General features: G+C 32.5%; 1 protein-coding gene across 1 annotated transcript; it reads left to right on the top strand.

The window, feature by feature from the left end:
- The first annotated feature begins 9,188 nt into the window (after positions 1–9,188).
- LOC100809052 (aspartyl protease family protein At5g10770) lies at positions 9,189–11,613 on the top strand. Its single transcript, XM_003531705.5, has 2 exons — positions 9,189–9,765; positions 10,105–11,613. Exons 1-2 carry the CDS (start codon positions 9,591–9,593, stop codon positions 11,376–11,378), a joined length of 1,449 nt encoding a protein of 482 aa, XP_003531753.2. The 5' UTR covers positions 9,189–9,590; the 3' UTR covers positions 11,379–11,613.
- Positions 11,614–17,782: the final 6,169 nt, after the last annotated feature.

A 17,782-nucleotide genomic window follows, 5' to 3' on the forward strand; every position in this document is an offset into this window, starting at 1 on the left:
GACAAGACACTGGACAATTGACAAAGTTAAGTGCAAATGCATGGATAAACAGTTTTTATACCGTCATTTATTAAAGAAGTTTATTAATTTTTTAAAAAAATAACTCTTTTTAGGGATTTACAAAAATACATTAAAATATATATTTATCGTATAAAGTTATGTTAGATTAATTACTTGTTTGACTTTGTTATTTATACTTGCTTTCAAGATACTATAACTTGTATAATTAAGATTTAGATCTTTGTTGAAATTAATTTGTCAATATTTAGTGTGTGGCAGTATTTTGAATAGGATTACTTCCGGAAAAGATATTTGTAGAGAAAAAAAAAGTATGATCAAGTTATTAGTTCTATTATTTATTTAAAAATATATAAAAAAAATATTTTATTGGTGAAGAAAGATAAGAGATGAATAATAAAGTCTGAAGAATCATCTTAGCCAAAATCCCACTGCCTCAATGCTTAGCAAGTTGGATTAAAGAATTAGCCGCCATTAATATTACCTATCTCAAAATGACATTGGACCTAGAAAACCAAGATCCAAATAAATATACATATCTGATAGATCCATCATAAGAATAATCCACCAGTTCTTCCCTAAATAGGCACTAATGGGTACTGCCATCACTCTTTAAAAAGGTTATGTAGAAACCAAATTTCAACGCAAACAACAACTATTTTCTGGCTGCAAGTGGTATATATATCCCTATAAACACCATGAACTCCATCAACGATACGCTATAACAGCAACGAAGTGCCCCTTCCATTACCCAATCACAATCCTTAGGCCACAAGACTTATTCAGTATAGCCCTGCAAACGTATTTTACTTCTTAACATTTACCACTCATAAAAAAACAGTTTTATGTGTGTCATTTTCATTACAGTTAAAACATAAGTATCTTACAATTCAACGGTCTCCCTCATCCCTTCCATGACAGAAATTTTCGATTGGATTTATTTTAGATATGATATTATATTTTTTTTTATCAATAAGAATAGAAAGAATCATGAGACATCTTTGGTCAAGACTTAATCAATAATAACACTTCAAATTTTTCCTTGTTCACTAAGAATGTATTTTGTGAGAATCGAACCAAGTGTCTTCGTAGGGACACCTGACAAAGGTACTTCGATGCTTGAGTCCGAGATTTAGACGAGAATAATCAATGAGTATGTAATACAATGGATTGTGTCTTACATCAATATTCTCATCATTGTTTATGGATACCTTAATGAGTTTTTGGACCTATGGGTCCCTGTACGTTATTACCATATTAGGTAATATCTTGATAATTATCATTAAGGATTCTCTTAACAGTCTTAACAATCTTTTTTTAAGATAATTACATCTTATAGTCTTAACTATGATGTACTGTCTTTCAAGTATTCAAGTACTTAAATACTTCTAGTTATTACGTAGAGTGTAAGAAGTATTTGGGTATTCAGCTAAGCCAATTACCTAAATACTTTAAGGGTAGACTTCCTTAGGATACTGGTAGAGATGTGTGTTCAAGTATTCAACAATACCAGTTAAAACACATATCTTTACCAGTGTTGGTTAGTCGAATACTCTAATTCGTGAGTGCTAGTATGTATTATGCTGAAGGTAAAGATACTTGGGTATTATTTGGTTGAACAATTGCCCAAGTATTTGGCAAGTATTCCCAAGGGACGATTATGCTTCAATATGTTAAAGGATTTAAGGATATGTTCAAGTTTTCAATCAGATTAGGTACCCATACATTATAGTGTGTGTTGAGAACTGAATTATATCTTTTGAATGACACCATTTACATATGATATTATATAAGTTGTGTCTTAGTGACCATTTACAAAATTGGATAAATTAGGCAAGCACGAATAAATCAAAAGATATTAACAAAATTACATGCATACCAGATATTGATGGCCACTACTCTAAACTTAAAAGGAATTCAATAGTCTTATCCCCTCCTATGACAACGACTTTAGATTGCAATTTTCGGAGATGTTGTTACATTTATGTGTAAATTTATACACATACTGATTTAAACATGTAAATCAATTTAAATGTCATATTCAGATCAAACAGCGGAAGCAAAAAAAAAACACAAACGTACCTCCAACCATTGCAGATCAAACGCGAAGCGGCGCAAGCACGAACCCGAAGACAACTTTGTTTTTCCAGACCCTTATTTACACTGAATAGATGATGTATTTTTTATGAATAGAGAAGTAGGCTTGGTGATGCAAAACTGAGAGCACCTCATCCTATTTATAGAGTCTGCCCATCACAGAGCTCAACCAATTCGTTATCAGAACGTGGGCTTAAGGACAGGGACGTAAGTTTGTTATTGAACGTTGTAGAGATAAGGGTTGAACGTGGAAGGAAAATGAACCAGATTCTAAAAACAAATTCTCGAAAAATTGCAATGGGAAAAAACAAAAAAACAGTTGAAACAAAACGTGGGTCATCCAAAAATTCCATCATTCTCCCACTTGGTCCATTTAACTCAACATCAATCGTAACAAGAAACATAATATATGAGTCATGGCGATAGGTCCTCTGATAATGAGTAATATCTTCCATGTATCACAATATATCAAGTCTCTTAACACTAGCTCTCAACTTAATGAATAAACCATATGTTTATTCTAGATCTAAACCGAATGATTTTTCTCAAAATAAATAAATATGTGCAGAAAACCATATGAGAAAATATCTAACTGAATAAGAGTTTCATTTAAAATAACAAATGTACGTACAATGAAATTACATCATGGAACCAAGTCTCATTCGTACTACATGATCCTTAAAATTCTTTGGTGGCATGCCTTTAGTTAAAGGATCAGCAATCATCAACTCAGTGCTGATGTGTTCAATGACCACTTTCTTCTCTTTAACATGTTCTCTTATGGCTAAGTACTTGATGTCGATGTGCTTACTTCGTCTTCCACTTTTGTTATTTTTAGCCATAAACACTACAGCTGAGTTGTCACAGTACAACTTTAATGGCCTAGAAATAGAGTCCACAACTCTAAGGCCAGACATGAAACTTTTCAACCATACATCATGCGAGGTAGCCTCAAAACAGGAAACGAACTCAGCCTCCATAATGGAAGTAGTAGTTAAGGTTTGCTTGGAACTTCTCCAAGATACAGCTCCACCGGCTAACATAAAAATATAACCAGATCACTTCCAAACAATCAGTTCGTCTGTAGATGAGCATGTAATCCTTTGTCCCTTGAAGATATCTCATCACTTTCTTTGCATCTTTCCAGTGGTCAATACCTGAATTACTCTGATATCTTCCCAAAACTCCAACAACATATGTAATGTCAGGTCTAGTGCAAATTTGAGCATAAATAAGGCTTCCAATAGCTGAAGCATACCGAGTATTCTTCATGTGTTCCCGCTCAAAATCATTTTTCAGGCACTGACTCAAAGCAAATTTTTCACCCTTCACAATGGGAGCTATACTTGGTGAACAATCTTTCATGTTAAATCTCTCTAAAACTTTGTTAATATAAGTCTCTTGAGACAAACCAAAAATGCCTCGAAATCTTTCCTTATGGATCTTAATGCCAATGACATAAGATGTCTTTCTCATATCCTTTGTATCAAAGTTCTTTGAGAGAAATTGTTTCACCTCATATAGAAAACCCTTATCATTAGTTGCAAGCAAAATGTCATCCACGTATAACACAAGCAAGCAAATCTTACTCGCACTAATCTTTTGGTATATACATTGATCCATGATATTCTCTTCAAAGCCAAATGAAGTGATAACATCATGAAACTTCAGATACCATTGGCGGGAGGCTTGCTTCAAGCCATAGGTTGATTTATTAAGCTTGCAAACTAAGTGCTCACCTTTAGTAGAGGAGAATCCTTTAGGTTGTTTCATGTAAACCTCTTCCTCTAAATGACCATTAAGGAATTCCATTTTCACATCCATTTGATGTAACTCAAAGTCAAAATGAGCTACTAATGCCATAATTACTCGGAAAGAATCTTTCTTAGATACAGGAGAAAAAGTCTATGTGTAATTAATTCCTTCTCTTTGAGTGAACCCTTTGGCAACAAGTCTTGCCTTATATCTTTCAATGTTGCCTTATGAGTCTTTCTTGGTTTTAAAAACTCATCTACATTCAATGGCTTTTACACTACTAGGCAACTATACGAGATCCCATACTTGGTTAAATGCCATAGAATCCATCTCATCTTTCATGGCATTGTGCCACAAGTTTGATTCTTTAGAACTCATGGCCTGTGAAAACGCTTCAAGATCATTTGCAGCTCCAATGTTGTACTCTGATTCTTGCAGATACACTACATAATCATTAGGAATTGCTGACCATTTGACTCTAGTAGATCTTCTTAATGTTACCTCATCACTTTCTTAAGGAACTTGTTGCTCAACCGGTTGTTCAATAGGTTGTTCAACATTATCTTGATATTCCTCATCAATAACTTGATCTGTATGATTGTTTCCAATAATTTATAGATTTTCAATCATTGGTTGTCTAAAACCTGTTTGTACTTTAGGGGTGTGAATGACAATCAATCTGTCTTGAGCTAGAGGGTTGAGTTTCATAGTGATCCTTTTCAAAAGCAATGTCCTAAAATTGATCACTTCCACTAATCAAGTCATTCTCAAGAAATTTTGTGTTTCTTGATTCCACAATCCTAGTGCCATGTGATGGACGGTAAAATCTATACTTTGGACTTTTCAGCATATCCAATGAAATACCCACTAATAGTCCTTGGGTCTAGTTTCTTCTCTTGTGGGTTATAAACTCTCACTTCAGATGGACATCCCCAAATGCATATATGTCGCAAACTCGGTTTCCAACCTTTGAATAACTCGAAAGGTGTCTTTAAGACAACCTTGGTTGGAACTCGGTTTAATATATACACAGTCGTCTTTAATGCTTCAATCCACAAGAATTGAGGAAGTTTTCTATTACTTCTCATACTTCTTATCATGTCCATTAAAGTTCGGTTTCTTCTTTCTGCCACACCATTCTGATCCGGAGAACCAAGCATAGTGTACTGGGCAACAATCCCATGTTTCTGAAGAAACTTCGCAAACAAACCAGGTGCTTGTCTATTCTCTGTGTATCTACCATAGTACTCTCCACCTTGATCAGATCTCACGATCTTAATTTGCTTTCCACATTGCTTCTCAACTTCAACCTTAAAAATTTTAAAGGCATCCAAAGCTTCATCCTTAGTACGAAGTAAGTAGAGATACATATATCGTTAATAATCACCTATACAGGTGATAAAGTATTTTGGACTACTTGCATCCATATCTGGACAACAAATATATGCATGTATGATTTCTAATAGGTTTAAGCTCCTCTTTGCACCCTTTTTAGACTTGTTAGTTTGCTTACCCTTAATGCAATTCACACAAGTCTCAAAATCAACAAAATCTAAAGTACTAAGTACTCCTTCATTTACCAATCTCTTAATTCTCTCGATAGAGATGTGTCCTAATCTACAGTGCCACAACATAGAGGATTCATCATTCACAACACATTGTTTAACCCTGGCGGTAACATGCATAGAATTATAAGCAACATCATTTTGCAATTCAATATAGTAAAGACCATCGAGTAATACACCAAAACCAATAATTCTAGATTTAATAATTAAAGTAAAACCAGAATCTGAAAAATTAAAAGAAAAACCCAATGGCGTAAGTCTCGATACAGAAATCAAATTCTTAAAAAAACTTGGAACATAAAAAGTCTTTTCTGAATGTAAAATGAAATCGTTGCTTAAAACCAAATTGCACGTCCCAATGAACTCCACATGTGAGCTCATCTTGCCTCCTGAATAGATGTGTTGCTCACTTCCCACAAGCATCCTTAGGTTTTCCATACCCTGCAAGGTATTAGAAACATGGATTATAGAACCAGAACAATCCACCATGTGTTATGATTAATACTAACCATATTAGATTCATAACAAACAAAAGCAAATGAAGTACCTTTCTTGTCCATCCAGCTCTTAAACTTTAAGCAGTCTTTCTTCATGTGACCTTTCTTCTTGCAAAAGAAACACTTGGACTCTTTCTTTATGACTGGCTGAGCAGGAATCTTGCCCTTGTTTTTGGGTTGATGCCCTTTCTTTTTTCCATGAACAGTTAAGTTCACCCTTTCGCCCTCTTCCATAATTAACCTTTCTTCTTCTAGAACACACATGGTTATCAACTCATTAATTGACCATTTGTCTTTATTTGTGTTATAAGAGATTTTGAAGGAAGCATATTGCAAGGGCAGAGTACACAAAATATAATGTACTAGAAAAGAATCAGACATGGTAACCTCCAAGGCTTTTATTTAGTTGAGCCACTATATCCCTCATGCGCATGATGTGATCACATACACCCCTTATCCCTTAGAGCTTTAAGGATGAGAACTGCATTATAAGGGTGCTGGCAAGGGCCTTATCAGATGTAATAAACTGATCATCAATGGCCTTCAAAAGATCCTTGACCTTTTCATGCTGATCGACGGAACTACGGATACTAGCAAAAATATTAGTCTTTATGAACATTACGGACATACAATTAGATCTCTCCCACTTTTCATAAAGATCAACTGCGCTAGTTTCAGTAATGCCTGGCGGCTCATCTTTCCTAATAACATAGTCAATATCCATCCAGCCTAAATGAAGGAGAATTCTCTCCCTCCAAACCTTATAATTGTCCCCTTTCAATTCAAGAATGTCACACTTAATATTAGAAATGTTTGTAGATTGATTAACTACAAAGTTCAAGAATACATTCTCATTATTCATAATTTGAGACTCAATAAATTGTCATGTTTTACCAATGTAAAATATGTATTAGTTCATGAACCTAATGACATACAACTTGCTTGTGGACCAAAGTCCTACTTAATTAGATTCATACTTATGATAAAACTATCAAATTATATTTTCTTTTCTCAATTCCTGTGGGTAAATTAAGAAATATAACATGATATTTTATCCTAATTAATCATACAAACATAACAAAATTCTTGTGGGTATATTTTATCACATTAAATATGATTAATCACAACCAATGTTTTTAAAAGTGATTTTTTTTATACTTAATATATAAACCTAATCAATTAAAGATGTTGTGACTATTCTTTAATTAATTAAATCATATTAATCACTTAACATTAATTCTTAATAAGAGCTAAATATTTACATAATATTCTAAGTAGTGTAAATAAATTGAATAACATTGCATAAAAATATTCAAGATAATTTCGCATGTATAAAATCATAAAATCATACACACAAAACTTCAAAAGTAAATAAATAATATATGCATATGATTATCCAAGATTTAAAACATATAAGCTCTTAACCATTAAATTTAATGTGCATAAATTATTTAGCTTAATATTGCATGCTTAAATACCAAAATAAACATAAAATTAATCTTAATAAATAAATAATTCAAACACACTAAAAGGCACTTAACAACTCACATTTTAATCATGTTGATTAAGTACGTAGAAAAATAATAAATTAATATGCTTTTTACTATGGATGAAAGATGGTCTTATTATATTATATTATATTATATATATATATATATACACACACACAAAGGTTCCAGTAGCACGTATCCTTTTTCCTACAGATGAGCCTTTGTTATATTATGTTATATATATATAGAGAGAGAGGTTCTGTATATTGTTCATCTTCTTCTTTCACCCTTTTGTTTCTCTCTCCTCCTACAACATCGTGCTTTTCACTCTAAAGTTCGTTGTGGATGCCTCTGACGTCGCTGCTTTCTCATACTAGAATGACAGCGACGCCAACATCTCCGGCCTCCAGCCAATAAATGGATTCATGACTCCAGCCATACCAAATAGAACAACTTTACTCACATATAGTTCCAAAACAGAAGCAAGACAGAGGCATGTAGTTCTCAAATACCAAATGTAAATTTATACACATACTAATCTAAACATGTAAATCAATTTAAATGTCATATTCACGACGCAAGCACGAACCTAAAGACAACTTTGTTTTTCCAGACCCTTACTTACTCTGAATAGATGATATATTTTTTATGATTAGAGAAGTAGACTTTGTGATACAAAATTGAGAGTACCTCATCCTATTTATAGAGTCTGTCCATCACAGAGCTCGACCAATTCGTTATCAGAATGTGGGCTTAAGGATAAGGGCGTGAGTTTGTTAATGAACGTTGCAGAAATTAGGGTTGAACGTGGAAGAAAAATAAATCAGATTCAGAAAATAAATTCCTAAAAAATTGTGACGGGAAAAAACAAAAAAATAGTTGAAACATAAGGTCGGCCATCCGAAAATTCCATCTGTATAACCATTGATAGAACTCAATTAGACAAACATGATCAAACTAAAATAATCAAACTAAGTTATGCTAATAATTTTCACCACTACTAAATATGGTATTGATCTAAATCAGTCAAAAAAATAAAACACACTGATAATCATGACTAAACAACTAACTAGTTATGCAATAACTCATCAATTAGAGATCCTAGGTGTGCTACTTTTCTGACACTGCAACACTTTAGCTAGGAATTTACATTTTTTTTTTCCGAAATCGTGTTTGCTGAATCTAAAAGACATGGCATGCTCCATGACCTACGGATATGTCCTGTGTGCAATATATATTTCTGAGTTTGATACAAAAAATGCCGCGGGATATTTTATAGGAAAAGACAATCATGCTAGAGAAATATACTATAATAAAGCTACCAACATTAGTAAATTGTTTTTGTTGGAATGCACAAATCTAGAAAATAAACTCCGTTTAGAGTCACAAGTGCCTATGTCTCGGAAGAACAAATATAACACATAAATTTTTAGTATAAAAGTCCAGAAGAAATGCCACTAAATTGATTGGTTTGAAGTGGAACTGTTTCACGTATCGTTTTCTCAAAACTGATTACGCTGTACGTTTTCTGTTTTCTCATAGAAAAAGAATAAAGCCAGCTAGTACACATCGGAACATGTCATGTCTTCCAGATTCAACAAATACATATCAGTAAGAGACATTGCCAGGAGGCTCAGGACACACTAAGGTTAATTGGATGATTTTTTTTTTCCAGTAATATTTACAGGAAATAAAATGAATTGATTTTTTTTCTCATAAATTAAAATCAATGTATGTAGTTTATTAGATTTTAATGAAATTAAATAAGAGATTTTACAAAAATTTGGTGTATTAGTTGTGTGGATTCTGGCTCTCATCATGTTATGTAGTACCTTGAATTGAAGGGAAGTGGGTCTTATCTAAAATGGCTTAAGAAGCCAATAAGATGATTGAAAATCCAAAGTCCCTCCCTCGACTCGACCCACCAAACAGAAGACTTGTGAGTATGTGCACGTGAAACACCAATAATTCCTCATGCACAAGTGGGGTCTAAATGCCACCACTTCCTCTTTTGTTCTCATGCCAAAATACACCACTCACAATTCAGAATCTCCTCCATTTGCCCTTCGACTTCAACACTCCTACTCCTACTCCACTCACTCTCTCTCTCTTTCCCTTGCTAGCTTCCTTCCTTTAATTTTTTCCAAATTTATCTTTCCTTACCATCAATGCCTATGGCACCGCCAATATTGTTGCCATTCTTTCTGTCCTTTCTTTCTCTCTGCCTCCTCATCAATGCAAACGGAGTGATGCGTTCTTTTCAAGAGAAGAAGATATTCAACGTGCAAACGTTGCAGAACAAACACCAACTTGGTAACCAGGCTTGCCTCCTCCCGGAATCAAGTGAGTTTAATTAGCGGGAATGCTGAACTTCAATAGCTTTTGTTTTTCTGAGCTTTAATTTATGTCATGTTTCTCTTTGGATCTAATGAAAACCACTCTTCCTTTTTACTGTTAGAATCTAAGTAAAAGAAAAACCTCATTATTTGGTCTCTCTCTCTCTCTCTTTGTCAAAGTCTTAAACAAGAGATTACTGCCTTTGACAAAGCATGTCTTGCTTTAACATCACTTTGGATTATAGTATATTACGCCTTGTATTAATAGTGTGCTTCAAATTAAAAGTTTAAGCCTCTATGGTTTTATTAGTTCAGAAATGAAATCCCTTTTAATATGAATTCTCAGGAAAGGAGAAAGGTGCTATTGTACTGGAAATGAAGGACAGAGGACATTGCTCAGAGAAGAAAATTGATTGGAACAGAAGGCTTCAGAAGCAGCTTATATTAGATGATCTTCGCGTTCGTTCAATGCAAAACAGGATTCGAAGAGTAGCCTCCACCCATAATGTAGAAGCTTCACAAACCCAAATTCCATTATCTTCTGGTATAAACTTGCAAACCTTAAACTACATAGTGACAATGGGATTGGGTAGCAAGAATATGACTGTGATAATTGACACTGGAAGCGACTTGACATGGGTCCAATGTGAGCCTTGCATGTCATGTTATAATCAACAAGGACCAATATTCAAACCTTCTACCTCCTCTTCCTATCAATCAGTTTCATGCAATTCATCAACCTGCCAATCTCTTCAATTTGCCACAGGAAACACAGGAGCCTGTGGAAGTAGTAATCCATCAACTTGTAACTATGTGGTTAACTATGGTGATGGATCTTACACTAATGGTGAGCTAGGTGTTGAAGCACTTAGTTTTGGAGGTGTTTCAGTGAGTGATTTTGTATTTGGTTGTGGTAGGAACAACAAAGGTCTATTTGGAGGAGTCTCTGGCCTTATGGGGTTGGGAAGAAGTTACCTCTCATTGGTATCTCAAACTAATGCCACATTTGGAGGAGTTTTCTCATACTGCTTACCAACAACAGAAGCTGGTTCTTCTGGGTCATTAGTTATGGGTAATGAGTCTTCAGTTTTCAAGAACGCTAATCCCATCACTTACACCAGAATGCTTTCAAATCCACAGCTTTCCAACTTCTATATTCTCAATCTCACTGGCATAGATGTTGGTGGTGTGGCTTTGAAGGCCCCATTAAGCTTTGGCAATGGTGGGATTTTGATTGATTCTGGCACTGTGATCACAAGACTGCCCTCATCTGTGTACAAGGCTTTGAAGGCAGAGTTCTTGAAAAAGTTCACGGGTTTCCCTTCAGCACCAGGGTTTTCAATTTTGGACACTTGTTTCAATCTCACTGGGTATGATGAAGTGAGCATACCTACCATAAGTTTGCGTTTTGAGGGCAATGCTCAGCTAAACGTGGATGCAACTGGCACATTCTACGTTGTGAAAGAGGATGCTTCGCAAGTTTGCTTGGCACTTGCAAGTCTTTCTGATGCATATGACACTGCTATTATTGGGAATTATCAGCAAAGGAACCAAAGGGTAATATATGACACCAAACAGTCCAAAGTGGGATTTGCTGAGGAGCCATGCAGTTTCGCTTGAACAGGGAAATTTCATAGTATAATAGATGCCAATGCCATTAAGGAGGATGCAAAACCTTCCAGTTCTTCTTTTTCATTTTTCTATTTGGACCACATATATATACATAACTACATTTGCCATATAAAGAATTACTAGCAACAAGAGTATCATCATTTGACATTTATGTTTTTACCTTGATATATCATTGTATTTTAAACTTTTAATTTATGAAACCAAGGAAGGTTTGAAATGTAAATGGATTCATTCCCTTGGTATAAAAGATGTTGTAATGCTGCACTCTATCAGAGGAAAGGAAGCTATACGTATATGTTCAGCTCATCAACAATATTCAACATGGCAGATTACAATGTTCTGTCCGTCTGCGGCTTTGTGAAGGATTGTCCCCCAGTGGTCATTAGATTCATTGGAATTTCCTAAAGAAACAACCTTGTTTTTACTTAAAATGTTATGCCAGCTACAACTAGCATCACAATTAAACCCGGACCAGATGGATACTTGTAAGCTGTCACCAGCTCTGTATTCTTCACCAAATGGGTATGACTCTAAACTCGCCTTTGGTAAACAGAATTTTGTTTTTTAACTAAACTATTTAAAATGAAATAAATGATAGGATCATTCAGAGACATAAACAAAACAAATAATGTTTGTAAATTGTTGTATGTATATCATACCATTTTATAACAAAAATAATTATTATTCAACTTATAATAAGTTTTTTTTTGTTTTGACAATTCATCTTCTTTACCGACGGACGACAGATCCCGCAAACCAACACAATATCTTTCAATATTGGATTTTGAGTTGTTTAAGAACTTTTTTGGTTGGTCCTACCCTCCATGACTCCACTTCAGACTTAAGTGTTTTTGCTACTTTCTTCTCAAATGGTAAAATATTTTCTGCTGTTTAAAATTGGTTAGGTAATGTTGCTTGTATAAGATACAACCTTAAATTTTGTTCAGCAATATTGCTTAACTTGAAAAAACTCTTATAACCAAATGATATTGGAGACAACACAATAAAAAACAACTTTTTTCCACATACGTTATAGAGAATAATTTTTTTTAACTTTTAATTTATAAATAACATTATTTTTTTAAAAAAATTATCAAAAAACAATTTATTCTCTCTCTTTGAATACTTGTCGTAATTTTATATTGACTAAAACTTGAGACTAAGATCATTGGTTAAGCTAAAAGCCTACAACAACTCTGCTAATTAATCCAATTCGGTGTTATTCTACTTATTAATATTATAAATATAATAAATATTTTTTAATATTAGATAGAAAAATACATTAAAATTATATTTAATTAAATATGTACAATTTTAAGTCTAAATCCTAATATATAAGTAATTATGAAATTATTAAATATAAATATTAAAATTACTACTCATATATAAGTATGAATCTTAACACAAGATTTTGTCCACCGTAAACATGAACAATACCATAAATATTCTGATTTTGTACTATCAATTATCGTTATATATATATTATCTTTAAAGTACTTCGTAAAATTAAATTATTTCAAATTAAAAGTAATTACATTCTCTATAAAACTTACATTAAAGTTGTTAAATCGCATAAAATAGCATATAATATCTCACTAGTATACACGAAATCACAAATTGTGCATCTTCTCTTTAAAATTATAAACTTGTCATTTTCATTCCTAATTTTAAAAAATTAATTTTTAACATTTTCCCTGCACATATTCTATGTTGTTTTGTATATAAAAAGACTAAAATACATAAGAATTTAAAAAGTCGGATGAAAGTAGAACTTTCGTTATTGATTTGTATATAAGAAGACTAAAATACATGATATTTTAATAAGAATTTAATCGTTGCAAATCAATTATTCAAGTGAGGATCGAAAATGACATCTGAAAATAGGGCAATTAGTCCATAAAATATTGGTGTTGATGTTTACTACCTAACCTTTAATTTTGGCTTTCGTGGTGGAAATCGGCAACAACTTAATAGGACAATAACACTATCAATTAGAATAAAGGAATAAACTATCCTCTTCTAAATATTATCCTCTTCTAAATAATTTCAAAAGTAATGAAACTATACCAAGTAATCTCTGAATTATTCAACATTTATTAATTTAGTTCTTAATTTGATATATTTTAATAATTCTAAAAAAATGAAGTATTTTTAAATATTTGAAGAACTAATTAACATGATTTGTAATACTAAAATGAAGTATTTTTATTTTAACTTTAGGAACCATTTAAAAGAGAGTAATACTTTAAAAAAGAAATTAATGGTTTATCCTTGCACAAACAGAAGATAAGATGGTACTCTGAAAACAATAAAACTGTCTTCTAACAATGAAATATTTGTTAATATCTCCCTGTTTTCCTGTTTGTTTTTACTCCGCAATCATTAACTAGCCTACAAAGACCATGGCAACCATGAACTGTTCTAAAGAGTGAACTGTTCATATCACCAAGATGATGACGAAATATTACACAAGCTCAATTTGACATATCTTTAAACTCCATGCCATGAATAATTTTCTTCGACTTCTATATAGTACTGCTTGACAGACACTTTACTTTTGACTAAGAGGCACAACTAAAATTGAGACTTGTCAAGACTGTCAAAGTAGGGATGATCAAGTGCTGCCTTGGCAGATATTCTCTCAGAAGGATTAAACTTGAGCATTTTCTGTGGGTGAAATAAAATTGTTGAAAACGGGGAAAGTGAAGCAGCATAGGCTAGTTATTTGAAGTATATGGTATATATTATCATATAACAAACTCCAATCAAGTGAGATAAGCTACATAATGATACGATGTAATTCGGTTCAATCTAAAAACTAAATCAGGAATATGGTACATAACTCCAACCAAGTGAGATAAGCTACATATATGATACGATGCAATTCTGCTCAATCTAAAAACAAATTCAAGTAGATGGGGGTATATAACAAACTCCAGCTAAGTGAGATACGCTACAAACATGTTCAGATGTTATTGGGGGTCAATCTATAACTAATTTTTCAATGATATCATTTATTATGAAATCTTTGTTGCTGTAATAATTTTCTCTAATATTTTTCATGAACTCCTATCCAATTTTATAGGACTAGAAACCATGTCATCCATTTCATTCACATATACCTCTAGTGACTTTCTTCGTGCACGCCAAAAAACCCAAAATAGAGATGGTATTATCGTATTTTAAGTATTAAGGTACATATACATAACCCAAAATTTGCATCAAAATTTCAGATAAATGCTTTATTAAGATTACTCCACAGCCTAAGATATGCTTCAATGCATCATTGAGTGACTATCATCCTGTTTTCTGATTATTCCGGGGAAAAGTAGCATTGAAATGAAAACGAAGTAAAAGAACACCTATAACTCATTCTGGAGTCTGATCCTCCAATTTAAATGCAATAAAATCATGACTGAATTTTGTTCTATGTATTTTATGAGAAGGGTTATGAATTCAGAAGCATAAAGCATTTAAGAGATAAAATACAAATACTAACCGTGAGAAGGTCGAGACCATCAGGTCCTAAGGAAGGCACATTCTTTGCCAATCCTCGTCCATCTCCAGACGCGTCTTCTTCAGAGCCTTGTACACTTTCCCGTATGTCCCTTCTCCTACTTGTCCATTTCTCTTCTCTCTCAGATCAAACTTGTAGAGATTAGGGTTAAGGATCAAACGCAACGGACACTTCCAGATCTAGCCGCGCCTTTTCCTTTTCAAATTCTCTTTTCTTCCTTCACGCTCTTCTCATGCTTTTTATCAATTTATCGCTCACTATTTTTTTTAATTTAAATTTTCACATGTCAAACTTATTCAAAAAAATAATATTACCACTTTTAGTTCTTTTAATCAAATTGCAACCTTAATTAATAAAATACTTTGCCATCAGCAGTCAATAATAACAGGATAATTACGTGTAATCATTAATATTGGTAGACCAATTTTTTTTAATCCATGATTATTTTCTCAAACTCACAATAAATAAATAAAAAAACTTCCATATTCTAAAAAGAAAAGGTTGGAACATCCTCTTTTTTCTAAAAACACATGATTATTTCTTTATTCACATTGTTATTGACTCAGTTTAAATCTTGTGGGAATGAAGTTGTCATCAATTCATCATGCGGTAACTTGATTTGTGATTAATTTGGTTTTTGATTCAGTTTTCGTGTTCTTTAAAATTGTGATTTCTTTTCTTTAGCCTATCCTTGCATCTCAGTTTCAGTTTTGGTACTGCACTTTTATTGTTTAAAGTATGTTAAAATTCCTTCTTCTTCTTCTTCTTCTTTTTTTTTTTTTTTCTGGATCAAGGAACTAGAAATTTGTTAGGGTAAGATCAGTTATGAACTACAAGGAAAAGGTGGAAATGGGACTTATATTCGTTGAAGTATGCAATTGAATTGGATCTTCAATATTGGTACGTGAACTGAAATCTTGGCAACTGTCTAAAGTGTTGGGCTGTGTGGAAAATCTTTGGGCCTTCTGCACCTTTCTTTTCTTCTGTATCCAATATATTTTTAACAATTCTAATATTATCCTTATATGTGTAAATTTTATATAAACTTATATGTATATTAAATATAAATTAAAAAATTTAGTATTATATATAGCAATGTTAATTTCACATGTAAAACTATGTATGTTTTTTAAGTACTATTTTGTGGTACTGTCAATATCATGAAATTATTAGTGGTGTTATTTTTAACCTTATGGAATGAAATGTTTATTTTGAATTGTTTTATAAATAAAAAAAGATTAAATTATTATTTTTTTAAAAGATAAGTAATCAAACTAAAAAGGAAAAAAAAGATTAAAATTTAACCATGGATTTATTTGGTAAAGTTTCATCACTTAAGATAAAAATTTTATCTGTCCCAAATTCTACAATATATGTGCCACCATAACAAGTTTAGATTATTTTATTAATGTTATTTTTTAAGAAAAATATCAAATTACAATGTCAATGCATAATTTTCTACTTAAAAAACTTAACCTTTTTGGCTTAGAAAATACTTCAACATAAATTTTTAGTTAAAGCTATTAATTATATCAAGAACTCCTTTTCGTCTGGCTAAAAAAAAAAAAAAAAAACTCCTTACTTTGATTATCTGTTTCCACTCATATGTACCAAAAAAAAGAAGTTCTTATTTTTTGAAATAAAAATTGAAATAGAAAAAATGAAGTTGTACATACCAAAATTTGGAGCGATTACATGTCACGATGGACGTAGTTAAGGTAGACTACTATATTTCACGTGTCGGACTGAAAGAAAAATTTGTAAAACAAAGGACTTTGACACTTTACAAAAGTAAAATGAAGCTTAGGGTCCCTGTTTGTTGGGTTGTTATAGTCTTAGCCTTTGTAGTTGGTAGCCAACCTTTGGAGGAGTAAAATATATACATGTGTACACTTGTAGATAGTTGAATACAAGAGATAAAATAGTTATAGTATATTTGATAGCATAAGAGAGAAGGAGAAAGACTCTTCGAATGCTCTTAGTTAGTTACAAACTATTAGGTAGTTGCAACGGCATTTGAACTACTGCAACAAGTTAGTTACGGGTTGTAGCAGCTTGAACCCAATTATATATAAAGATACCCCAGCGGGAATAAAATGCAGAGAAGAATTATGAAATAACTTGTCTATTACAGGGACTATGAAGGACGAGATGTCTATTATGCTCCTATGATAAGACCGGCATGGAGGATGGATGGACATGTGTATTTTGTGTGTGCAAAAGCCATACCATACGTACAAGGATGGTAAACACCTAACAAAAAAAGGACTTGGCTCTCCCAAAGTGAGAAAGTCTCGTTTAGAAAATATATTACATTTATATTTTATAATTAATCTTTTATTAGAAAATAATACTACAAATCATAATAAAACTAAATACATAAGTAACAAAATACAAAATTAATTTTAATCTCAACCTTTAATTTTTTACTTAATAACTATTATTACATTTTATCTTTCAAAGTACACTCCCCTTGAATCCCAAAAGAAATTGAAGAAAAAATAATTCAACAAGGCAAAATGCAATTGAAGGAGAAGAAACCTTACAAAACCTTCACACGGTTAGCTGAGAAATATGGGCCCATTTATTCCATCAGAAGTATAACTGGTGCTATCACTTTCATTGTTGTCAACTCTATCCATGTTGCCAAGGAGATTAGAATTCACTAAACCACAAACCCACATCCACTGCTCTTTCCTACCTTTTTGGCAGATAAAGGTTGTGGTTGTCATTACCACTAATTATAAAATTTATCATTTTTCTACAATCAACTTCTGGCATATACATCTGATTGTAAAATATTTTTTGTTAGTCGAATCTTGGCAGTCCATACGATAAGGCTATTAGAGATTTGTTGTCGAATGATAAAATAAAT

This window comes from Glycine max, chromosome 8 (assembly GCF_000004515.6).
Source record: "Glycine max cultivar Williams 82 chromosome 8, Glycine_max_v4.0, whole genome shotgun sequence".
NCBI classification, from domain to species: domain Eukaryota; kingdom Viridiplantae; phylum Streptophyta; class Magnoliopsida; order Fabales; family Fabaceae; genus Glycine; species Glycine max.